Source organism: Alosa pseudoharengus, unplaced genomic scaffold (genome assembly GCF_046254945.1).
Source record: "Alosa pseudoharengus isolate Yale_2024_CS ecotype anadromous, Long Island Sound unplaced genomic scaffold, YU_APseudo_1.1 YU_APseudo_1.1_scf_11, whole genome shotgun sequence".
In the NCBI taxonomy this organism is placed as follows: domain Eukaryota; kingdom Metazoa; phylum Chordata; class Actinopteri; order Clupeiformes; family Clupeidae; genus Alosa; species Alosa pseudoharengus.
In genome coordinates, this window is record NW_027468576.1 from 2,173,586 (window position 1) to 2,199,269 (window position 25,684).

Consider the following 25,684-nt stretch of genomic DNA (forward strand, 5'->3'; position numbering starts at 1 on the left):
ATGCTCCATGCCGCGCCATACTTGAAAATGGCGTATGCTAACATGCCGAAGCTAATCTGCACGCTCTTGACCCCCTGAGTGGACCTTACCTTTCTCACATTCACCTCAATGCAAGTGAATGTGAGAAAATAATTATTTTCTGGTCCTGTTTGAATTGTGCCATGAATGTCAACATATGTTGTCTGTGAATTTTTAATATAATTTTTCATGTTAAGAATTTGACAGTATATTGTATGTTTTTTTTTCGGCTAGCAGTTGTGGAAAAGACATAACGAGAAAGACTACAGTAGCTGCTACTAGCAATTTGCCAACATGCTAGTTTGCTAGTAGACTCCCCAAAACATTATAACGCCTTTCTCGTCGACTGGCGTGGACAACGCCGACCATCTCCCCACTTGCGTAGTTGAAATCCTCCACATGCCCAGACTTGAAGTGATTTTCGCCACGCTCAGCGATTTTTTCCTCTCCCTGAAAGAAGGCGGTGAAGTATAAGTAAAGTATAAGTATATATACTCTTTTTCCCCATGAGGGAAATTTGGTCTCTGCATTTATCCCAATCCGTGAATTAGTGAAACACACTCAGCACACAGTGAACACACAGTGAGGTGAACAAGTTACAAGTCCGAAGCGCTAACCAGTAGGCCACGGCTGCCCCAAAAGTGACACAGCCATGTTTAGTGGGATCCGTGTGCTAGTGTCCGTGAGGTATCAAACGCGTTGAAAGCAGCGAAGAGTTGTAGTCCACAAAGTGCTCTCACACAAAGTCTAACCGTATCAAACTTCTACCCGCTAAATTGTAGCACTCTTTATGTAACCTGCGTTGTGTTAAACCTGCGTGATTCAGCCCTGCACAAGCCCGGACTCAAACCCGCGAACAGCAGCACCTTGGATCGGGAGGCGAGCGTGCTGACAGTTGAGCCAATAGCCCAGGCTACTGGCTCGCATGCCAGCAGCACTCTTGAGGCGTCGGGAAGTCAGGTACAAGCACAGCTAAACTAGTTGGCATCCGTTACATTTACACGAAAATGTATATTAAAAATTCACAGACAACGTATTTTGACATCCAAAAATGAATTATTTTCTCACATTCACATTAACGATTTTTCAACCTAGAGGTCCAGTGGGGTTAGTGGAAGGGGCGGGACTTACCAGCTCTATCCTTTCTAGAAATGCACCCCTTGTTTTTACCAGGCTACAGCACCACAGCTCCCCAGATGAAACAGTATTTCTAAAATGTATTCAAACACATCCTTACTTTGTGCCATTTGTAATCAGACAAGTGTTAAAATATTCTAATCTAAATCTTTAATAAAGTGACCAATGACCATTAAAGGATAACTCTGGCAATTTTTCACATAGATCTCATAGATGTCGGTATGAAAAAAATGCCCCCAGAGTGTAGCACTGTAGCTGCCTGGTTGCTCTACTGTTGGGTGCAGCATCTCGAGCTAACCGATTTGTTTAGTTTTTGTTTTCATACCAAGTATGTTGTTCATCTTTTATTTCAGATAAGTAATTTATGATCTGTTTATGTTTAACTATTTAAATTCATGTTATTTTTATTTTTTATTTTAAATTAACTTTTTTTTAAATTGTTGTCAAAAAGGGGAACTCCAAAATCTCATTGCATCTGCAGAAGAGCATCAGGTGGAATTTATATACGCCATCTCTCCTGGACTCGACATCACTTTCTCAAATCCCAGAGAAATGGCCACTCTCAAAAGAAAAATAGACCAGGTACAACTATCAAATGTCATTGAGATATTTCATGTGCACAATAAAATTATATAAGATATGGGAAGATATACTATTAACCCTTAAAGGTGCCATGTATAATGTCCGCCAAAAAAATCAATTCATACTCCACATTCCATAAAAGATGGGGGCAGTATACCTCCAGAAAGTGAGTTGGTCTACCCTAGAGTAACAACCGAGAGACGTGTATTGCAGTTTGGCTGGCGGTTATGTTGACCGCATACTGCCTCCAATGGCCGAAACTGGTATTATGACACCTGTCGGGCTGTGGCTAGTAATTTAGCATGCTAATTCAGGTTGATATCTCTTCAGCACTATACCTTGTCATTTTTTTAATGACATCATCGCCCTTATTTCTTCTCATTGTTTTGATGCGTGTAGCTCATTTTTTTGGATATTTTTACCTCAATTCTTACACATGGCACCTTTAAAGGTGAACTGTCACACCGGTGTGACGGGAATGTTGGAAAATGAACGTTCTAAAGAATATCTGGGTTCATTGAATTCAACATAGAATTTTCTAACCTTAAATTGTTGCGGAACAGAATCTTATGTTATGCACATGGCGCATGCGTCTGGAGTTGGCATCCACCTAGTTTACCTTCGGGTACCAATAAAGTAACCTGACTTGACCTGACCTATGTTAGAATGTTCAAAAACCCACACCTTTAAGGGTTAAAGATACAATGTAAATGCATTCAGAGAATGAATTCCCAGTTGGGAGAGGTACAGTCCAACTGTAATGATTGCATGCATGTTCAATCATCAGCATAAGGCCCTAATTTTAGAAGGCATAGAGCGAAGAAAGTGAGAACGAGCTATATGCAAATTTAATATTATGAGCAAGATCCTAATGCTCAATTCTCCCACACAACACATGATAGCTTTAGTTCATGCACTAGGCACGACTTTGCTCTTTGCCTGTCATTTAAATGATTCATTATTCATTGTGTGTTTTTTGTCATTTTTTGTTTCTCTTGTCCCTACTGTCCTTGTCAACCAGGTGTGGGAATTTGGGTGCAGGTCATTTGCTGTGCTATTTGATGACATAGAGTCAGAGATGTGTCCAGCTGATAAAGATGCATTTAGCTCATTGGCCAGTGCACAAGTGCACATGACCAATGAACTGTATGAGCATCTAAAAAAGCCTAAGATATTCCTGTTCTGCCCAACAGGTGAGTCAAAAGAGCAGTCAATGACTACTTTTCCATGCACACCATATTCCGATTAAGGGCCATATTCTGGTTATGGCAATATTCAGAATAAGATGTTTCCATGTGTAGTAGAAACAGAATATTCCCGTTTACATGTTAAAGGGACACCAACGTTTTCGTGTTAATTAATCATCTTCGTAAGTCGGTATATGGTTAAATGACTCATTACGGGGCGAATGAAGGCTCTCTCGCCCCCGCCCCTACTGCCTGTAGAAATAATATCCCACTTGCAAGTTCGGTGTATCCTACCCGCCGACCGAAGCAGGATCAGTTTACAGCACAGTGGCAGGCTAACGAAACGCTAGAGATTGTTGCAAACGTGTGTATAATGGCAGAGCCGGCGAAGAAGCAGCGAAAACCCTTGACGGAAGACGCAAAGAAAAGGAAAAGAGCTTCAGACCGAGCGAGGGGGAGTTTCGCAGAGAAAAAGCATCAGGCTTGCCTGGTGTCCCTTTAATCAGCATATGCTGAATAACGCAGCGATGTGTAGTAGAAGTAGTATCAGCGTCATGACGTCTCCATGGTCTCTATCCCTGAATTTTGTTCATGCAAAATAGGTGTAGTTGGCCAGATTAGAGAATCAGAATCAAAATCAGAATCAGGTTTTATTGCCAAGTATGTTTCCACATACAAGGAATTTGCTTTGGTCTCAAAGAGCATTACATATGATAATTAAAATACATAAAATACAATAACACAATAAATATACAACATGTTAAGACGAGACAGACAACCATAAGTGACAACAAAGTAGAGGAGATATGTAATATCTCTAATTAGTGCAGCATGACTGTATGGTGTCAGTGGTCAGTGAGGGTGGTTTATTTATATATAAAAAAATAAAAGATAAATAAATAAATAAAACATTTTAAAAAATGATGAGGTTTGAGGTTGATTAGGTATTAGGAAGAAAATGCTCAGCATCTTGGTGCCTTTTGGACAGAAACTGTCTCATTCTCTGATGTTGCCAGGATACTGTGCAAGCCTAATTGAGACCTATCCACGCAGACTCCATGCTTTCATTGTGACCAAAGGTGCATCTACTCAATGCTGACTTGAAGGGTGTGAATATTTATGCAATCGATTATTTTGCATTATGTATTTTTAATTAATACAGTATTACTGTGTAGAAATATGCTTTCACTTTAACATTAAAGAGGGGATTTTTGTTAATGATTATAAAAAAGGCCTAATTAAATTGATCAAGATTCCATTTATAAAAACAGTAAAAGTGGAAATATCCAAGTGGGGTGAATACTTTTTATAGGAACTGTACTTATACTGTACATACATATAAATTATTATAGTGGATGGAATCCACTATCTTGAAATCTCCTGGCTTCTTATTATTATTATAACCATTTTTTCTTTTTACCTTTTCAAGAATTAATGCGACTCTAACCGCTTAACGTACAGACATGTTGAAATAACCGTTCTGAAGGTCTGGAGTGGGGCAAGAGAGTTATTATTTCAGATTTTTTAAAAAGTTTATACTTTTTGAGAAATAAGGGATTAAAAATGTTAAAAACCTCATTTTCCCCCCATAGACTGAAGTTCGCCTACAAAAAAGAACCAAAACGGCCATCTTTGCCCATATAAGGAGATCCGGTTGTTAATTGAAGCTAACTACCTATGGCAAGTTGCATTGAAAGTTAGCTCTGGGGTAGCAAAAATCTAAGTGTGCCGCCTTCACGTACCGGAGATCACAGTATCCACTCGAAGGCAGAGGACAAAAGTGTGTTCAGGAAAACGTCTGCATTTCAGACTTTTTCATCCCCGTGAGAGTTTAACAGGTGCGATAATTCAAAACCCCCATGTTATTTTCCCATAGGAAAAATCGCCAGATACCGGATGTCAAAGATGGCAGCTTTTTTGTAGGCAAACTTCAGAGGTCTGTAAACTTCAAAGGCTGTGATGTCATAATGGCCTAAAGGCAGCTGCGCTTGTTAAGCTCCCAGAGTAGTTCCCGGGCTAATAGAGTGGTGAAGTCCCGCCCCTTCTACTTCCGATCCATGGGACCTATCTTTCAAAAAATTATGAACGGGAGTTAATGGAGAGATAACAATTATTTTTTGGTCCAGTTTGAATTGTGCCACAAATTTCACATATGATGTGTGTGAATTGAAAAGATCATTTTTCACGTCAAGAAAGTACTGTTGTTCGATAGACTTCAAAAGTTATGTTGGTTTTGTGCGAATCCACTCAGTGGACTACATCTCTCGTCTCGAACGATGTACGTCACCAACGTAATGAAACGATAAGAGCTGTTATGCTAGTTAACGGTTGCATCTTGCTGCCTGCTATGTCACTTAACAGTATGTAATGTACAGTCTATGGACGAATACAACTTACCTGATGTGTTTAATCCTCTGACTCATGGTATTTTCTTCGGCAAGGAAAGCCCAATTAAGACCTGTTGCTGGTATGCTTGTACAATCTAGTGTGGCTGTGAATGAGCTAACGTCACTAGCGCGACTGATGGGTTTGTAGTCGTTGGAATTACGATCTTTCACAATGTTGTAATTCAATAGTTACGAAACAAACTGCAAATGTCTTTACATGAAAAATTGTCTTTAAAATTGACAAACATCATATGGGTAATTCAAGGCACAAGTCAACCGGGACCAGAAAATAATTTATTTTTCGCCATAGACTGCCATTCAATTTTTTTTGAAAGATAGGTCCCATGGAGGCAAACGGAAGGGGCGGGACTTCACCACTCTATTAGAACACTAGCACAGGTGTCACCTGTGAATTCAACCGTCTCAGCTTCTAATGCATACAATCTGGTGCTCCCTAAAACTACACATCCTGTTGAAGTGTTTCCCGTGTGTCAAAATAAAAGTCACAGCCATATCTCATGCTTTGAGCATTATATCTCCAGAACGGTTTGACGCATATGCTTCAAATTTGGTACAAGTCTTTGTATGGACTCAAAGATGAAGTGAGTTGATGTTGGAGGTCAAAGGTCAACTCAATGAACACTCTGAGTGTGATATCTCAAGAATGCCTTGACATACATGCCTGAAATTTGGTATGAGTGTTTGTATGGACTCAAAGATGAAGTGAATTGATGTTGGAGGTCAAAGGTCAAATGTCAAGGTCAAAAACACCTTGAGTGTTATATCTCAAGAACGCCTTGACACACAAGGTATTTTGGTATGAGGGTTTGTATGAACTCAAAGATTAAGTAATTTAATGTTTTTTTTTTTCAAGGAATTTCCCCACCAACATTAAGCCAGCAGATTTCCATCCACTATTGTAATTCCTCTGGCATTACATTCTAGTTTTAAAAACATTATTCCTCTCTTTCTCTGCTCAGGGGGGAGTCATTATAAAGTACTATTGCAGTGGGTAAAAAGTATTTCGGTATCTGTCTTTTTTACAGCTTACCTCCCCCCACGCACAGAGACAAGAACTGTTATGGTTCAGGCTCCTGCAATAGCCTCTCTGTTGGTAGGCTATGATTATTTGTATGGTGCGTCTTACGTCATACATATGTAATGTTTGCAATGGTTCTCAGTAAAAGCCCATGAAAAGATCTCCGTGTTTTATTAAGGCCAAACACTAGCTAAGACACAATAATGGCGACGAGATACTTACTCATGGTGTAGGAATGTATAGGCCTACCCATGTCGGATACCGAAGGTGAGAGCTCAACAGATAATCAGAGTAGCCAAAGGACAGTCCGGTTGAGAGTAATCCCGCCAGCCCCGCTAGCAACGGCAAGGAAGATGGCTAGCATCGGGAAACTGGAGGTGTTTGATGACACACAAGAAAGCTGGGCAAATTATACAGAACGGCTGGAACAATACTTTATTGCCAACGAGGTCGCTGACGACAAGAAAGTACCTGCCTTGCTAAGTTTGATCGGCCCAAAGACTGCCCCAGCAAAGCCATTCAGCAGGACGTCGATAATTTGGTAGCAACATTACAAGCCCATCTTGCTCCCAAACCACTTGTCATCGCAGAACGCTTTCGTTTCCACAAGCGGGATCAAAAGGACGGGGAGAGTGTGAATGCTTATGCGGCAGAGCTAAGGAGGCTCTCTGAACATTGTGAGTTTGGGACTAATTTGAATGATTCACTCAGAGATAGATTTGTGTGTGGCTTGGGACGGGACAACATACAGAAACGTTTACTAAAAGAGTCTAACTTAACTTTTGTGAAGGCAGTACAAATTGCGTTAAGCATGGAGATAGCCAACAGAGACACGTTAGAATTGCAGAGCAGCAGAGGTCACGGGACGGAGACAGCTCCTCAACTTCATAAAATGGATCTTGGGAAGCAGCGCCACCGTATGACTGAAAAGTGCTATAGATGCAATAGAGAAGGGCACAGAGCGGACGACTGCCGTTTTAGAGAGGAGACATGCCACAAATGTAAGCGCAAGGGCCATATAAAAGCAGCATGCAAATCTCAAAGGAAAACAGACAAAAATAAGGAATCAGTACATAAGGTGACACAGGGAAGTGACAGTGATTCGGATGACCATTTCCTTGGAACTATGGAGTTAAACACAGTGTCAGCAGAAAACTCTAACATAATATGGGTGACGCCAGAGATAGAAAACACACCACTGAAAATGGAATTGGATACAGGGTCAGCAGTTTCCATTATTCCTGTGACAATGTACAAGAGACATTTCAAAAACATGAAGTTGAGGAAGACAGACGTCATACTTAAGACGTATTCAGGAGAAAAACTAAGTCCCAAGGGGATGTTACAGGTGCAGGTTCGATATGGCGAGAAAACACAGGAATTACCACTATATGTAGTAAACGGAAATGGCCCCCCACTGTTCGGTAGGGACTGGCTGAAGCACATTAAGCTAAACTGGAGTGAGTTAAATCTGTTGAGAACCATGAAAACCACAGAGATGGACACACACAAAAGACTGGAACAGTTATTGAAGAAATATGGGGCTGTTTTCCAAGATGAGATGGGAACGGTAAAGGACGTTGAAGCAAAACTGGTGTTAAGGGATACGACACCCGCATTCTACAAAGTCAGGCTGGTACCATTCTCCCTACGTCCAAAGGTTGGAGCGGAAATAGATCGCCTGCTGGCTGCAGGGATCCTTTCAAAGGTGGACAGAAGTGAATGGGCAACCCCAGTGGTGCCCATCATAAAGAAAGATGGCTCGGTAAGGCTGTGTGGGGATTTCAAAGTGTCAGTGAACCCCAAGCTGCAGGTGGATCAATATCTGCTGCCACGTGTAGACTATATTTTTTCAGCGATGGCTGGAGAGCGTCACTTTAGCAAGATAGACTTGAAACAAGCTTACCTGCAGCTACCCGAGGAAAAGACATCCAGACCGTACCTCACCATAAACACACATAAAGGGCTATATAGGTACAACAGACTTGTGTTTGGCATTCCATCAGCCCCTGCCATTTGGCAACGCACAATGGACCAGAATTTACAGGGCATTCCAGGGACCCAATGCCTGTTGGATGACATGATCATCACTGGACGAACAGATGATGAGCATCTGGTTGCGGGTGAATCCACAGAAGTGTGATTTTTTCAAGGACAGAATTCAGTTCTGTGGACATGAGATTGACCGCAGCGGACTACACAAAACACAAGAAAAGATAGATGCTGTGGTTGGGGCACCACAGCCACAGAATGTGACGCAGCTAAGATCATTCATGGGACTGATCAACTACTATCGCCGATTCCTCCCCAACCTCGCCGCAGTCCTGCAGCCCCTCAATCAACTGCTAGAAAAGAACAGGAAGTGGTGTTGGACAAGACAGTGTGAGGACGCGTTCCAAGAAGCACAAGGACTCATCACGTCAGAACAAGTACTGATACACTACGACCCCAAACTTCCAGTCAAGCTAGTGTGCGATGCCTCGCCGTACGGTCTAGGGGCCGTTCTTTCACATGTTCTACAGGATGGATCAGAGAGGCCTGTGGCGTTTGCTTCTAGGACATTGAATAGTGCAGAAAAGAACTATTCACAGATTGACAAAGAAGCATTGGCACTTGTCTGGGGAGTCAAGAAGTTCCACACATACCTGTATGGAAGAAGTTTTACACTAGTGACAGACCACCAGCCATTGCTGTCCATTTTCAGACCACAGAAAGGCATCCCAGCAATGACGGCTGCCAGGCTACAGCGTTATGCACTCTTCTTGTCTGGACATGTGTATGATATTGAATATAAACAGACCTCACAACACACGAATGCTGATGGACTATCGAGACTGCCGTTAGCCAAGGACCAGACCGAGCGCGTGGACGCAGTGGAGGTGTTCCATGCAGCACAGCTGGAAGCGTTACCGTTGACCAGCGTGGTGGTAAACCGGGAGACAAGACGAGACCCAATCTTATCAGAAGTATATGAATATACTATGACTGGCTGGCCAACCATTTGCAGCAAGGAGGTAATGCCATACCTACAGAGAAAAGAAGAAATAACCACACATCAGGGATGCTTGTTATGGGGCATGAGAGTGATTATACCTAAGAAATGCAGAGGCAAGTGCTACAGCAAATACATGAGGGCCATGTGGGCACAGTAAAAATGAAACTACTGACCCGTAGCCACTTCTGGTGGCCCGGAGTGGATGAACAACTGGAAATGATGACCAAGAACTGCAGTGGCTGCTTAGAGACTCGCAACATGCCTCCTCCGGTCCCGGTCCATCCCTGGGAGTGGCCAACGGAATCTTGGCAGAGAATACATGTAGATTATGCAGGACCCTTTGAGGAACACAACTTTTTGGTGATCATAGATGCACATTCTAAGTGGCCAGAGGTTTTTTGCACAAAATCTCAGACATCAGCTCAAACCATTGAGTGCTTGAGAACAGTCTTGGCTCGCTTTGGACTTCCTCTTCAACTGGTAAGCGACAACGCACAAACGTTTGCTAGTGACGAATTTGCAAAATTCATGGCAGTGAACGGGATCAAACACACAACCTCTGCTCCGTTCCACCCAGCCACAAATGGGCTGGCGGAGAGGTTTGTACAGACCCTTAAACAGGGACTTCTAGCATCCAAACGGGATGGAGGAACAATGCAGACGAGACTATCTCGGTTCTTGGCATCATACAGGAACACGCCACATGCCACTACAGGAGAAAGCCCAGCAGTACTGATGTTTGGACGGACGTTGCGTATACGTCTAGACCTCATGAAGCCAAACAGATGCAACAAAGTGCTGAATACACAAGCAAAGATGCTGCACGGGGGGCGGGAGCGCCAGGTCTCCACGGGACAGGAAGTCATGGTAAGAGACTACCGGAGGGGTGGAAAGTGGGCATACGGAATAGTGCAGGCCCAGACAGGACCCCGGACCTACGAGGTGCAGGTGGGTCCGAACATGGTGTGGCGGCGACACATAGATCAAATGCATTTGACAGGGGGACAAACTGTACAGACAAGGACACCAGGAGAACAATCAAGGGAGCAGGAACATGGCAGAGCTACAGTGGAAACGCCTAAAGCCACACAGGACACCAGCAGGGCGACAGATGAGACTGCGGCAGACACACAGACTGTTGCAGACACACAGGACCCACAACCATGGAGCATTCGTGAGGAACTGGACAGGGATGCAGGACCGGGGAGGGAATCAGAGACTATAGTACTGTCTAAATATCCACAGAGAACACGAAACCCACCAGACAGATTAAGTCTGTAGGCCATATGTTAGTGATAGTGGTCAACCAGTCATTTTTGATAGTTACATTTAGGGATGTAACGATTACCGGTATAATGGTAAACCGCGATAAAAATGTTGACGATAATAATTACCGTTTTCATTTCAAACATCATGATTATCACTGTTGATTACCGCGGTGTGGAAACCATGTGTTTCATCCTTCCCAGCTTCATCCGAGCCTGCTTTTGACATACAGTAGGCCTGGTACAATGGAACAAAACTGGTACCCTACTAATTCTGTTGTCTAATTGATGGTTTTAACTACGATTCGGATTAGGCTACACCTGATTTTAAAAGGTGGAACTTTTTCACCGCAAAATGTGCACTGTATCATGTAGCCACTCTGCGTCTTTTTATGTTCACGTTCACATTAAATCAGTTCCACTCACGTTATCAGGAGAATACAGTAGCCTAAAGTTTTATTTTGAACGCTTACTTTGTTCTCACTCATTGCATCCAAATAACAGAAATAGCAAACTCCAAGTTATGGTAGGGTAAGTTAAGCTATAAGCACATAGCCAATTAAGCATGAAGAAAAAAGTGAACAGGACACTTGAAACTATTTCAGCTTGTGTAGGCCTATCAGTGCTTTCTGAACATTTTGAACACACTTTTAGAAATACTGTGATAATACCGAAAACCATGATAATTTAACCTCACGGTTATAGTGACCACAATTTTCATACCATTACATCTCTAGTTACATTCTGTGCTTGTTTGGAAGCAGGTAGGTTGTGAATATCTGCATTATTTGTTTTCTTTTCTATACAACGTAGATTGTAGAAGGGAGGAGTGTTATGGTTCAGGCTCCTGCAATAGCCTCTCTGTTGGTAGGCTATGATTATTTGTATGGTGCGTCTTACGTCATACGTATGTAATGTTTGCAATGGTTCTCAGTAAAAGCCCATGAAGAGATCTCCGTGTTTTATTAAGGTCAAACACTAGCTAAGACACAATAAGAACGGTGTGTATCATCTTATTTAATTCTGGAGGAGACAGCGAATAAGCTAATTTCCCAAAATGTTGCCGTGTTCCTTTACATATGTCAAAGAATTTTTGACATTCTTCAAAATGTCAAAATGGAACTTCAAATTCAACTGTATGTTCAATCAATCTTGGCTGCTTTAATGGATGACTCCATCTCCTTCTTTGTAAGTGGAGCTCATAGCCACACCTGGCTATCAACATTGGCGTTCTAGGCCACTAGTATTGTAGAAGCGTGTGACGATGAGAGGTGCTTCATGAGATTAGAGCATAGTACATCAATACATCTTTGGTGAGGGGCAGCGTGGTCCAAATGGGAAGCTTGCAGTCCTCTTCCTTCCATCCATGATTGGGTTCGGAACAAGAATCATGGACCTGAATTAAAAATGCAATTACCGGTAATCGATTAATTAATAATGTATGAATTAATTATAAATGTTCATACAATATATTTACACAATACACAAATACAGATAAATACCGTTGGCCTGCTTTGCATGTAATCATTTCAATTTCAATTTAATTTTATTTATAGAGCGCCAAAACATTACACATGTCTCATGGCGCTTTACAGAGTGTTAGACAATCAGAGAAAAGAAAAGAAGGCCATGGGTAACAGGGGCGAGGAAAAACTCTCTAGAATTGGAGATACATAATAATAATCATGCCCAGGTTTATGGCGATTGTTTTCAGAGATATCATTCTGGTTGTCTTTCCCGCTTTAAAGGAGATCCAGATTTCTGCAGACGCATTCACAACCTTGATGTGATGGTAATTACTCAGAAGGATTACAATCACATCTGTGTCTACAATAGCACCAACCCAAGTGATGATGTTTGGAAGGCATGGAGGAGATGTACTAAGATAGGAGTGGCAGCTTCCTCATTGTTGCATTGACCCATTGGTGGACTGCTGCCAACATGGTGGACTTGATCAGCTGCAGTGATGTAGACATCTGTGAACTGTCGATCTGTTAACAACTTATTTGAAAGGAATGAGAACAGTGCCTTCTTGTTGTCAATGTTTGCCAGAAACTTCCGCCAATCTCCTGGGATTTTGGCCATACCAGATACATGTTGTCGCGTGCGTGTTCCTCGCTTTCCCCTTGTGCCTTCTTTGATTGTTAGTTCACGATACTGGTCCCAGATGATAGTCATGAAGTCATAATGAACTCTTGTGCAGAATACTTTGTCGAAATCAAAGAGTCAAAGGTCTTCCCTTGGACAGTTAGACAGGAAGAGAATGTATCAGTACACCACCATCAATGACAATGAATATCAGTCATAAACACCTGGCGTAACTAACTCCTCATCAATAGAGATGTTGCTACTCTTACCATCATTCCATGATATATACCAACAAATCTAACTTGGTGCAAGAGTTGAGTGCTCCTTCAGGTGACAGTGCAGGTGGGTATGGGGAAGATTTGTGATAAAAGAACCCTTCACAATATTCGTTTTCATCTACAGTGATAAAGTGCTCAATAACATGACTGATTTCTGGGCAAGTCACAACCCAATGCTTCAACATCTCAGGGTTCTCTGTCAGACCAATTATGCCACCGCCTCCTTTCACCCTAATGTTGGCCTGCTCATGTGATTGATCAATCTGTATGGATGAGAATTGCCAATTGCTTCGGGATATTGTCCAGTGTCCCTCCTTAAACTCTGCCTGGATGGTACCTGGGAGCTAGCCTGGTGTTACCATCCTACGTACTTCCGGCCAAAATTTGATTTCACTCGCACGTAGTCTGGCCCAACCCACAGTATACGGCTTGCGTGCGGCCGCGCAATCAGCGAACAGTTGAGTGATGACGCGGTACTTGCCTGCCGAGTTGCTTGTAGTCCAGCGAAGCTTGTAGTTCAACAGCATAGCAACAATGGCGACGGAGGAAGAGACGCTAGAAGCTATCCGCGAAGTTGTCTCAACTCTCGAGGGCATCACGCAATTAAAGCAGGAACACGAGGCTTGTCTTGTCAATTTTATAAATGGCAAGGACGTCTTATAACTCTCCTTCCAACTGGCTTTGGGAAAAGTTTGATTTATCAGATGGTGATAGCTAAACCTAAACGCACAAGTGTACTACATGCATCACTACTTATCATGTTTTCAAATAAACGTTTGCTGCTCGTTATTCTCTGACCATGAGCTCAAACTTCCCTTCCTGATGTGCCCGGATATACATGAATATGATCTGTTGGTACTTGTGTACAAGCACTCAAAACTTGAATGTTGGGCTCTCTTCAGAAACTTCCACAATCCAGTCCTTAAGGCCCATCTTGGTTCCACTGTCCCAGTATGCTCGCTTCAGAAGGCTGTCAAGAACTACAACAGTGACTTGATGGGCATATCTCATTCTCATTACAATGGAGGCTTTCAGAAGTGATATATTCTCTACACATAACTAACCTATTCATTATCATGTATACAGACCGTACTGCCCTGTAACTGATCCTAGGCAGATGGGTCTGGCCCTTGAGTCGTGGATCTGCTCGAGGTTTCTTCCTATATGTATCTCCATTTCTAGGGAGTTGTTCCTCGCCCCTGTTACTCATGGGCTCTCTCTGAATATTTAACACTCTGTAAATCGCCATGAGACATGTCATGTTTTGGCACTCTATAAGTGAAATTAAATTGAAAATGTATGTGCCAGCTGCTTCTGACTTACCAGCCCAGCTTCCTTCAATACTTCAGGCCACCCAGACCCATGCAGGAGATCTCCCATGGTGCTCCACAAAGCCATTTCAATGTAAAGCCCACCTAGCATCACCACAAACTTGTCTTCTCCAAGGATTTCAGAGAAGGTCCGCTGAATTTTCGTTGCAAGAGTGTAGAGTGGTTGGTCCACAACTAACAGAGGGACTTGATGGGGGTTTGAGGTGCTCTGTTGTCCTTTTTACAAGTCCCATTCCATGCCTAATAATTTCTGGGGTGGCTGCTTTCTCATTGGGAAGTGGTAGGAGGGCTTCAATGCTTTTTTTCTGGTTGTCCAACAGTATCTGATCTAGCAGCATGAAATGAAGACCACATTGCTGGAGTGCCATTTTCTGTATCAGAATCCACATATAGGGTATCATGAACCGCAGCTATCCATTCCTGTTCATGCGGTTTCTCCATGTCAAATGAACTAGTTGCCACTGGCTGCACAAAAAGTTACCTGAGGTTGGGTGGCTAGATTTTGGCCCACAGGATGCATATGAGTGAGACAGGATTGGTCCACTGCTGCCTGCTTTTGTTTTCTGTGAGTTTATGCATAGACATTCTCGGTCCAATCCAGGCTTCTGTGTTGTAGGAAACAGTGAAATCCCAGTTCCATGAAAGGATAAGGTAGCAGTATGTGATGTGTGATTATGATCCAGGTTATCCAGGGCTGCAACTGTGAATATGCACTGACGCAAATGTAGGTCAAACTATATCTGCGTTGTTCCTTATTTGATCTCCAATAGCCTAGCTTCAATGCTGAGGACCTTCTTATATGACACGCTTAGATTATATTCATCGTTCGACCAACTTCTTCCTTCTTGTTTGCGAATGCAGTTCGAGGACCAGGAACACTGCAAGTGGAGGCTCACAATTCAAGTTTGAGGAAAGAGAAGTCATACTGTATTTGGGAAATAAACCATCAAACCTGAATGGAGTGTCATGATTCAAAATGACTTTTCTGAGAATGGATACTGTTTTTCGTTTACAATTCGCATGGTAACGGCGGTTGAACTCTGTTTAGCAATTGCGATGATACTTGGCCTCAATAGTGACAAGATCTTCCTCTGAAAAGAATGCCACAATACAATCTTCCCCCAGTGCAACTGCCTTGTCATGTATCTGATGGGATAGTTCTATCTTCTGGAAAGAATGGTCTGCTGCATTTGTTTCATCACAGAAGATACATATATTATGATTAACAGGTGCAACAACCCGGCAGGATCTTCTTGTGGCAGGAAGCAATCCTTCAGAATAATGTTTTTTTGCATTGTCAAATGTTGTTGGCTGGTAAAGCTTGACAGGTTTTGTGCCAGGCAGAACGATTGTGATGCATGGATTCTTCGGGCCCTATCGTGCACTCAAGCGCAATTGACTTTATACACTGGCGCTTCTATCATTCCTATTTTGCATTGAACGATTTTCCTCCACAGACTCAGGTCATTAAATTAGGAAATTAACTTGCGTTCCTGGGGGCAGTTCAGCGAAAAGAAGAGGCGTGTTCTGGTGCAAACGTTCCCTGGTGCTATTTTGCAGATTCAGAAAACAATTCCGCCACTGACCAGGAAAAACCTAGTCTAAAGTCAGTGGCGGTTATTCAGATGCTATTTTAAGGGCGCATGCATGGCCACAGGTGCGCTTGCAGGAATGACACCCCTGTGCACGCACTGAAACATTCAAAGCATTGATAATATTTGTCCGTTTCCCGGTTTCGTTTGTGTGTTGGTCACCTAAAAAGTAGCCTATATACAACATCCACATGCAATATCTTTACAACGCCTAATAATGACCTAAAGTTACCTTTAGTTTTGTCCCAATTTACGGTTGTTTATGGCTTTAAACATTGTGTTAGCTTTAATATCAGCCTATAATCATTATTCCAGCTGTAACGCTAATGTTTTGACAAGCACCACAATTTTGCCTACCTTGCCTATCTGAAATAACTCCTATGCTGCCTCCATCCTATGCTCCCTCCATCCTTTTGGGCAGCCGTGGCCTACTGGTTAGCGCTTCGGACTTGTAACTTGGAGGGTTGCCGGTTCGAACCCCGACCAGTAGGCACGGCTGAAGTGCCCTTGAGCAAGGCACCTAACCCCTCACTGCTCCCTCAGCACCGCTGTTGATGCAGGCAGTTCACTGCGCCGGGATTAGTGTGTGCTTCACGTCACTGTGTGTTCACTGTGTGCTGAGTGCGTTTCACTAATTCACGGATTGGGATAAATGCAGAGACCAAATTTCCCTCACGGGATCAAAAGAGTATATATACTTATACTTATACTTATACTTTCGATGTTTTCAAAAATGTGTTATATCCATGATGGCCTTGAAGTCTTGAGTTGGCAAACAAGTTTTTCCTCTGTTTGTTTTTGGCACATAATGCAGAGCCAGTTATCTCAAAATACCTGTTAGATTTTATCTTTCTCCCTTTTAGTGTTGGCAGCAGTAACAGTAAAAGAAGGAATATTTACTTTTTATGTTCTTTGCAACTTAATATAATGAATTTAAAAAAGGTATGAAAATTGGTAGTCACCTTAGATTTTTCCTATACCATAATTTTCAAAACTTCCATATTTGAGCAACAGTTGATTCCCCACATAGTACTGGCTATAAAAATAATATTACATAGCAAATGTAAGAAAATTAAGAACTCTTTTAAAAAAATCATAATTCCGAAAAACCAAAAAACTATTTTCTTTCAATCTGGTTTCTTGGCCCTTGGACCAAAATTGTTCTATAGACCCTTATCTACAAATTGATGCAAAAAGATAAGATACAAATTGAAATGACCAAGTGCCTTGGCACCCCACTGTAGTATTTTATCCCGTATTTGAATACTCTCTTAAAGGAACACGCCACCCAAAATCAGTAGTAATATATGTTCTTACCTTAACTTTCACGAGTTGAGTCGTACCTCTCCCGCGTCGGTATGTGCACTCAAACGCTCTGGCGCGCGGCGCGAATGTGTTAGCATGTTGCTATGCTAGCGGGCTCTGCCGTGGCCGTAGAGAGAGTAAGATGGCATTAATCAAACACATCCACGTTTTCCCTACTTAAATACAGTTGCACAAGTAGTTGATTAAAAATGTAAGGGCACACAACATGAAACGTGACGATTTTCAAAGCGAATAAACAGGAGAACTACAATGTCTGGCGCAATAGCACTTGGGAGTACTTCGACCTAGGTAGTAATATTAATTAACACCTAATTGTAGATCCTATCCACCACAGAGTCCATGCTTGATCGACCCCTCAGCCTCCCCCTCCCCTCTGTGCGAGAGAGAGGCACACACACTAGAGATGCGCTGATGGGCTATTATTTCAACCATAACTGCATAGCAAAACTTAATCCATCCATCAGCAAAGTTTTTTGACCAATTTTCAAAACTGCACCCGCCCGCCATCTGCTGTGTTTATAATGTATATGGGATGTTTTTAATGTAGCCTATATGGGATGCGGCGCTGCTGACGTGAGGCTAGAAAGCTCTTGCCTGTTCTTTCTAGAAAGACTGATCCAATGCAGCAAATATATTAAAAGGCTAAAGTCCTACATTGGCTATGTTGTAGCCTATATCCCCAGAATATCAGCAGCAAACTTAGTCTCTGTCTCGCAAAACAGTCTCCAAATAAAACACACATCGGCCTGTTGCCTATTCTGTGTGCCAATATAGCCTATCGTCCAAAATGCTTGATTGCATTGCATTCTCCACATTTTTAGCTAAATTTTCATGTACCACATCAGCGTTTTTGTTCAGTGAATCTTTTGTAAATTGCTTTACAATAGCGTCAGGCCCTTGTCAGCAGCCTTCGGCTTGACTCTTGCCACTATTCACTCCTTCGTCTTCAACATTCCCTGTAGAATTCTCAATATTTTTGGCCTCAATGTGTCCAGTTATATAGTCTGTCTGTTCTTAGTCTTGGATTTTGTGAAATAAATGTCTAAATATCACCTGTTTGCTGCAGCTTCGGTCTGCACGTCCTTTTAAAACAGCATCTTTTTCTCTCTCGAGCATTTAATCTGCTGCCGGCTTGTCTCTCCACGTCGTCCAAAATGCTTGATTGCATTGCATTCTCCAATTTTTAGCTAAATTTTCATGTACCAAATTTTCATGTACCACAACTTGTCAGCAGCCTTCGGCTTGCCTCTTGCCACTATTCACTCCTTCTTCTTCCGATGTAATTTCTAAGTCATCTACAAGATGTTTACACACACACACACACACACACACATTCACCTCAGTAAATAGAACCAACTTGACGTTGACTTCAACCTGTGCTATATCCTAGATGAGACTGCCTGGGTTATTTTGTTTCGATATCAAACACATAGTAATTGTAGCCTTCAGGGAATAGGCATTTAAAAGAGAGACAGAGAGTGATATGACACATATGACATCTACAAGCTCAATAGCATCCAGAGCGGAAAAAAGAAGGTAAGAAAAAAAGTCGGAAAACTTAGAAGGCAAGCAAGCAAGTTTGGCGGTTATAATGTGAACATGCACGTTGCACTGTTGTGCGGTGGACTGTCGGAATGAATGGAGTTCTTTAATATGGAGGCGCTAGTTTGTCCGATCATCATGAATTGCACTGTCTGTCTGAAAAAGATGCGCTCTCTTCCCATGCAGTCAAAATGAATGGGAGTCTTCAGAACAGGCTTGTCATAGTGTCACCCTGACATGCCAGTGCGTAAAGTAATGTGAATTACTTATTTTATCAAGGATTTCTAGCCTAGAAATCTAGACGCACCCTAGCGGCGGCAAATTAATTTGCTCAGCCTGTACGTCTAGTATCGAACCATAGGAATTTCTATTGGCTTAACACCGTGGATGTTCTCCAATCACATCGCTCTATTTCGTTAGAGAGTCTTAAGGCGGGCTTAACAGGATAACGACAGTCCTGTGACGGTGAACAACAAGGAAGGTGGCTATGGTGAACGAAGAGCGGTTGTTTGAATCGGCGTTGGCGTTAACTTTGGAGGAGTTGGACTTGTGCTTTTTTTCTTTGAAAGTTGAGCAACACAATGCACTTAAGTCATTCCTTTCTAAGAAGGATGTGTTGCCGTTTTGCTTACCGGATACGGATATGGTCGTAGCGCTGGCCTATTGCATGCCTAGGCAGTTTGAAAGACAATTCTCTGCCCGCCCCTTGGATTAAGCGAGGTGAATGATTCGATGCCAGACTATACATCTCAATGATATAGGATGGCCCCGCCAGGCTAAAGGATTTCTTTATTTTTGCAAAAAATAAAGTACAATAGGCATTAATTAGTAGGCCAGCAGCATGTTGAAAGTATGTGCCAAATTGCGTTTTTTATTACAATGACAAAATTGTAAAAGGACGTGACCGAAGCTGAGGCAAGCCTGGCAATAGGCCTAGGCCCGACGGTAATTGTAAAGCAATTTACAAAAGATTCACTGAACAAAAACGCTGATGTGATGTGGTACATGAAAATTTAGCTAAAAATGTGGAGAATGCAATGCAATCAATATATTGGCACACAGAATAGGCTAGGCAACAGGCCGATGTGCGTTTTATTTGGAGACTGTTTTGCGAGACAGAGACTAAGTTTGCTGCTGATATTCTGGGGATATAGGCTACAACATAGCCAATGTAGGACTTTAGCCTTTTAATATATTTGCTGCATTGGATCAGTCTTTCTAGAAAGAACAGGCAAGAGCTTTCTAGCCTCACGTCAGCAGCGCCGCATCCCATATAGGCTACATTAAAAACATCCCATATACATTATAAACACAGCAGATGGCGGGCGGGTGCAGTTTTGAAAATTGGTCAAAAAACTTTGCTGATGGATGGATTAAGTTTTGCTATGCAGTTATGGTTGAAATAATAGCCCATCAGCGCATCTCTAGTGTGTGTGCCTCTCTCTCGCTCAGAGGGGAGGGGGAGGCTGAGGGGTCGATCAAGCATGGATTCTAAACTCTGTGGTGGATAGGATCTACAATTAGGTGTTAATTAATATTACTACCTAGGTCGAAGTACTCCCAAGTGCTATTGCGCCAGACATTGTAGTTCTCCTGTTTATTCGCTTGGAAAATCGTCACGTTTCATGTTGTGTGCCCTAACATTTTTAATCAACTACTTGTGCAACTGTATTCAGTGACGGACTGGACGGTCTGGCATTTGGGCAGATGCCAGAAGGGCCGCGGCTCGTGGGCCGTTTGGGCCGGCCAATCATGAAGCGGCATGTTTGTCGGGTTTGCGCGGCCCATTTATCGTAAAGACGGTTTTACTCCGTCTTATCGGTTTTATCTCTCGGCCCACTATCAAGCATCAATAGTGTTACATGGCTTCGAATAAGCTATTTATCTCTAACTACCTTTTCCTCCTTCATAGTTGGAAACTGATCAGTATTTATACCAGACATGAGTCTCTACACTACAGTCACTCAATATTTACATCAGTCTACATTCTTTTGTAACCTTATTCAATCAAATGATTTAAAAGTGCATTGTTTGAAATTGGAATACAATAAATATGCTGCCTGTATCTTTTATTTTATTATTGGTTTACAAAAGTTAGGCTACGTGAAGCAAGGACTTTTGGGAATTTCAAAACCGAATGCGTCTACTAGGCCTACCTTCAGCACGGGGAATTGCCGATCTAGCATGCCTTGATCCTCGGAATTTTCCCCTTATAAAAGCTAATAAACTGCCCCCAAATGCACTTCGAAACATAAGAGAATGTCTGCTTAAATTTAATGAAGGTGCTACGGTTGAAAATCTACAGTCGGAATTGACACATCTCGCCACGCACTGGGACAGCCTGAACAAGTCAACTCTAAACGAGTAGGCCTATACAGTCAAAGCGTCGGACTTTGATGATGCCGCAGAGATATAGGAAGATACAGAAATAAACCTGGTGAGCAAGAAATGTGCTACCTGTAAGAATTGTGCAATCTGTTGCTATTTCCTTCTCCAGCAGTTAAACCTCTTTACCTGTGCCTACAACTATATATGGTTAGCAAATGAATTCCTACTAACACTGTCATGTACTCAAGTGGCATGCAAACAGAGTTTTTTCCACTCTTAAATTCATCAAGAATCGCCTAAGGACACGATTGTCACAGGATAATTTGGAGGCCTTTATGCTGATGGCGACAGAGTAAGAGGTCCTATAATGCATGGCGTTAATTAAGACACGTTTGTGGAGCGGCTGCTCTGATGGGTTTCCCGTTTATCAACAAAACTACATTCGCGCGCAGCCGTGGGGCAGAAGACGCTTGGTGCCACAACATTAAAAAACCTGACTTAAATAGTCGGCTGCTGTAAGCTACAATCGTAATTTTTTATATACCCCTGGTCCCCTGTTGTCTCAATGATAATAGCATCTCATTTCAGGCTATATTTTTGCCGTTCATTTGCATTAACATCGTATTTTGTCATTTTTGGCGAAGACATGCATTCCTTTAGGGATATTGAACATATTGAACATTCTCTAACCATCGTGATTTCGAATTGGTGCAATTTTCAGCACAAAAACTTATTTTGTTCTTTTCATGGAGAGCACTGTTCTATGCTGCTTTCTGCCTCTTGCGCACGCATGTTTCGTGACGTTACATAGAAATCCATGTATTCTAGGCTATTCTTTTTTCATTTTCATATTTCATATTGCATTCATTTTTTTGGAGTTGTGCATTGATATATCCATGTTCTTGGTTCAGTCTTTATGCATATTAAAGTTAGAGTTCATCACCAATGGGGCTACAAACGTGTTATGTCCGTGCATGTGAAGTTATATCTGTGTGTTTCGAGCACATGCATGCGCGTGCATGCCCGTCCCCGTGTGGGCCGCTGGTTGGTGAAAATGCCAGGGCCGTTTTTTAATCCCAGTCCGTCACTGACTGTATTTAAGTAGGGAAAACGTGGATGTGTTTGATTAATGCCATCTTACTCTCTCTACGGCCACGGCAGAGCCCGCTAGCATAGCAACATGCTAACACATTCGCGCCGCGCGCCAGAGCGTTTGAGTGCACATACCGACGCTGGAGAGGTACGACTCAACTCGTGAAAGTTAAGGTAAGAACATATATTACTACTGATTTTGGGTGGCGTGTTCCTTTAACATTAGCCCTGCCACCGGACCTAAGCTACTATAGTCCAGTTGCTACCCTCTGCAAAACAGATGTTTTCATAGCATCCTTTTGCTTTAAGGCAACCTTAGAGTGATATGAGTCTATTTATTTAAGATAACGGCGTAGTTGTTCTGAGAGCACGTTTTGATGCCAATCTGTTAGCAAAGTCATGTTAGAGCTAGCTTCACACCTTGTTTTAGCCTGACGAGCCAGACCCACATTAAAATGTAGGGTCTGGGCACTCACCGTTCGCAGTGCTCAGTCCGAGAGGCGGGATAATCGGTTGTCTTTTAAACTCCCTCTGCACGCAATAGGACAGCGCTATGAGTCCCATGTTTCCCACCAGCGGAGCTAGTTGGCTAGTTCAAACTTTTGCCAACTTAATAAAAGCCTAAAGACTCTATACACGATTTGATTGGCCTGATAGAAGTTTAATTTTTCGAGCTCACAAGCCAACGGAGAGTTGCTAGACTAGCCCTGGCAGCAAATTTAATTTGCTGCCGCTAGGGTGCGTCTAGATTTCTAGGCTAACCTTGTTTAGTTTATGCAGCAGTTTTGTAGTCAATTTAGACAGACAGATAACAACAGAAAGGCATTTTTTAAAATGTTGCTGAGATCATGTGTCTTGCGTGTGTGCGACTGCGTGTCTGTGTGTTACCATTAAGTTTTACTCTACCTTAGCCAATCATCATCACTTATGTCGTTGTCTCACCCACTCCCCTCCTCAAACAAAAAAACAACTTTGCAGATCCTGTGGCTGAGAGAGCTTGGTTGTATGAGAACAATGTTAGATTATTTGGTTTCTCTAGGAAAATGTTGCGTTGTGTTTTAGTTCTAATGTCTTAAAGATGGTCTGTAAATAAGGCTTGACAGTTGGATCAGGATTTTTATTGTAGATGGTAAAACAATGACTAAAAGTCTCGAACAGTAAAACTGCACAGAGTCTAACAGTCGTGGTAGTTAGTAGAAGCAGGCTGCTGAGCGTCCTGACAGAAGATGCTCCCCGAGTCATTTCCTCAATCCGTCTCGAAGTCAAAGCCTGAGACAAAGCCTGTTATACTAAAACATACAAATGTAAATCATGCCAACGTGGTACCAACAATTGCACCTCTGACCAGATGGAAAAATACTAATGATTATCTCATTCAGCCCATTGAGGCCTCGGATGTCCCTGAGCAACAGGGCAGTTTGATATAGGCCTAGAACCGTGTCCACATCTGGTCAAGCTTTTGGTCAAAACAAGGTGGTATACAATGGTGTGACCCTCTCACCATAATATATTATATTATATATATTTATTTTTAACGCTGTTATTCCCATCACTGCTTATCTCTTCAAATATCTCAGAAAGATTGTCTTTTACATTGCATTACATTACATTACATTTGTCTGACGCATTTTTAGCCAAAGCGACTAACAACATGGTAAACAGTTTTAAGTTTTCCTGCAATTCTCAACAATTTGAGTACAGTAGGAATAAGTGCATCAGTGAGTGCTGTTTTTAACAGTTACGTGTCAGTTTAGGACGGCTGGTGAGTGCTAGGATCAGCAAGACTTGTTGTAAGTGTTGCTATGAGAGGAGATGTTCTCTAAAGAGCTGGGTCTTCAGGAGTTTTTTGAAAATGGAGAGGGATGTCCCTGCCATTGTAGGAACTGGCAGTGTGTTCCACCAACGAGGAACAACAGAGAAAAGTTTGGATTGGCCTGAGCGTACCGGTGGTAGAGCTAGACGTCGTTCGTCTGAGGAGCGCAGCGGTCTGGAGGTAGCGTATGTCTGTATGAGGGCATTCAAGTAGGTGGTAGCAGAACCGGAGACTACTTTGTAGGCAAGCGTTAGAGCCTTGAATTTGATGCGGGCCGCCATAGGTAGCCAGTGTAGCTGGATGAGCAGCGGGGTAACATGTGCCTTTTTGGGTTGGTTGTAGACCAGGCGCGCCGCCGCGTTCTGGATCATCTGAAGTGGTTTCACTGTGCAGGCTGGGAGATCTGTCAGGAGGGCGTTGCAGTAGTCGAGTCGTGAGATGACTATTGCCTGAACCAGAAGTTGGGTAGCATCTTGAGTCAAGTAAGTCCTGATTTTCCGTATGTTGTAGAGTGCGAAACGACATGACCGGGCGACTGAGGCAATATGATCTGAGAAGTTTAGTTGGTTGTCAAGAACAACTCCTAGGTTTCTTGCAGTCCTGGTAGGTGAAACAGACAGGGAGTCAAATTTGATGTTGATGTTGTGGTGTATGGTAGGTTTAGCTGGGAGGACCAGCAGTTCAGTCTTTGAGAGGTTCAGCTGGAGGTGGTGTGCCTTCATCCATGTAGCTATGTCTGAGAGGCAATCCGAGATCCGTGCTGAAACCAAGGAGTCATCAGGTGGAAAGGACAGATAGAGCTGTTTGTCGTCTGCATAGCAGTGGTATGAGAAGCCATGCGAACGGATAATCTGTCCCAAGGAGGTGGTGTAGATAGCAAAGAGAAGGGGGTCCAGCACTGAGCCCTGGGGGACCCCTGTGGTGAGATGGTGAGGTGCAGATAGCTGACCAAGCCATGATATGAGTGTGCAGATAGCTGACCAAGCCAATGATAACGAGTGTCCTGTGAGGTAGGATTCAAACCAGGAGAGAGCAGAGCCGGAGATTCCCATGTTAGCGAGTATAGAGAGAAGGATGCGGTGATTAACCGTGTCAAAGGCAGCCGATAAGTCAAGCAGAATGAGTACTGATGACCGAGCGGTCGCCCTGGCTTCTTTTAAGGCTTCTGTTACAGACAGCAGAGCCGTTTCGGTAGAGTGGCCGCTTTTGAACCTAGACTGATTTGGATCATTTTGAACATTTATTTTATCTAATGACATAGAAAACACAATGAATTGCATCCACATATCCTCCTTGCACAACTATTTTACACTAGCCTAGAACCGTGAAACAGGGTTCACATTGCATGCGTAAACGGCAGTACTGCGCTATGAAACCCATTATTTTCAGTGGCTTGTGCGCGCAAGAACTGGTCTACCACTACGCCGAGCAAAGTGCAGTGCAAACGGTATTTTGCCGCTCCTGCACGTGCCGCCGTCAAAGTTCAGCCATGTTGAACGTTGAATGTGGCGCTCTGTAAATTATAGGTGTTTTGCGCTGAGCCCGGTTTCAAGCACAACAAAAATCTTGACAAAAATGTGACATTACCTCAAATCAAGAGCAACCTACCGACGAACACAGCGCATGCCGCATGCAATGTGAAGTCCCCTGAAGCTAATTACTTTCATGTTGTTCTTAAAGTGAC

The 25,684-nt window shown here is 42.8% G+C and overlaps 1 protein-coding gene across 1 annotated transcript in view; it reads left to right on the top strand.

Annotated features, from left to right (window-relative positions):
* Positions 1-25,684, top strand: part of ogal (O-GlcNAcase like) — a 133,027-nt gene that overhangs the window by 41,735 nt on the left and 65,608 nt on the right. Inside the window, exons 5-6 of the mRNA XM_076277748.1 lie at positions 1,607-1,737; positions 2,759-2,930. Of these exons, the coding sequence (XP_076133863.1) occupies positions 1,607-1,737; positions 2,759-2,930 (303 nt within the window). The remainder of the gene's footprint in view (positions 1-1,606; positions 1,738-2,758; positions 2,931-25,684) is intronic.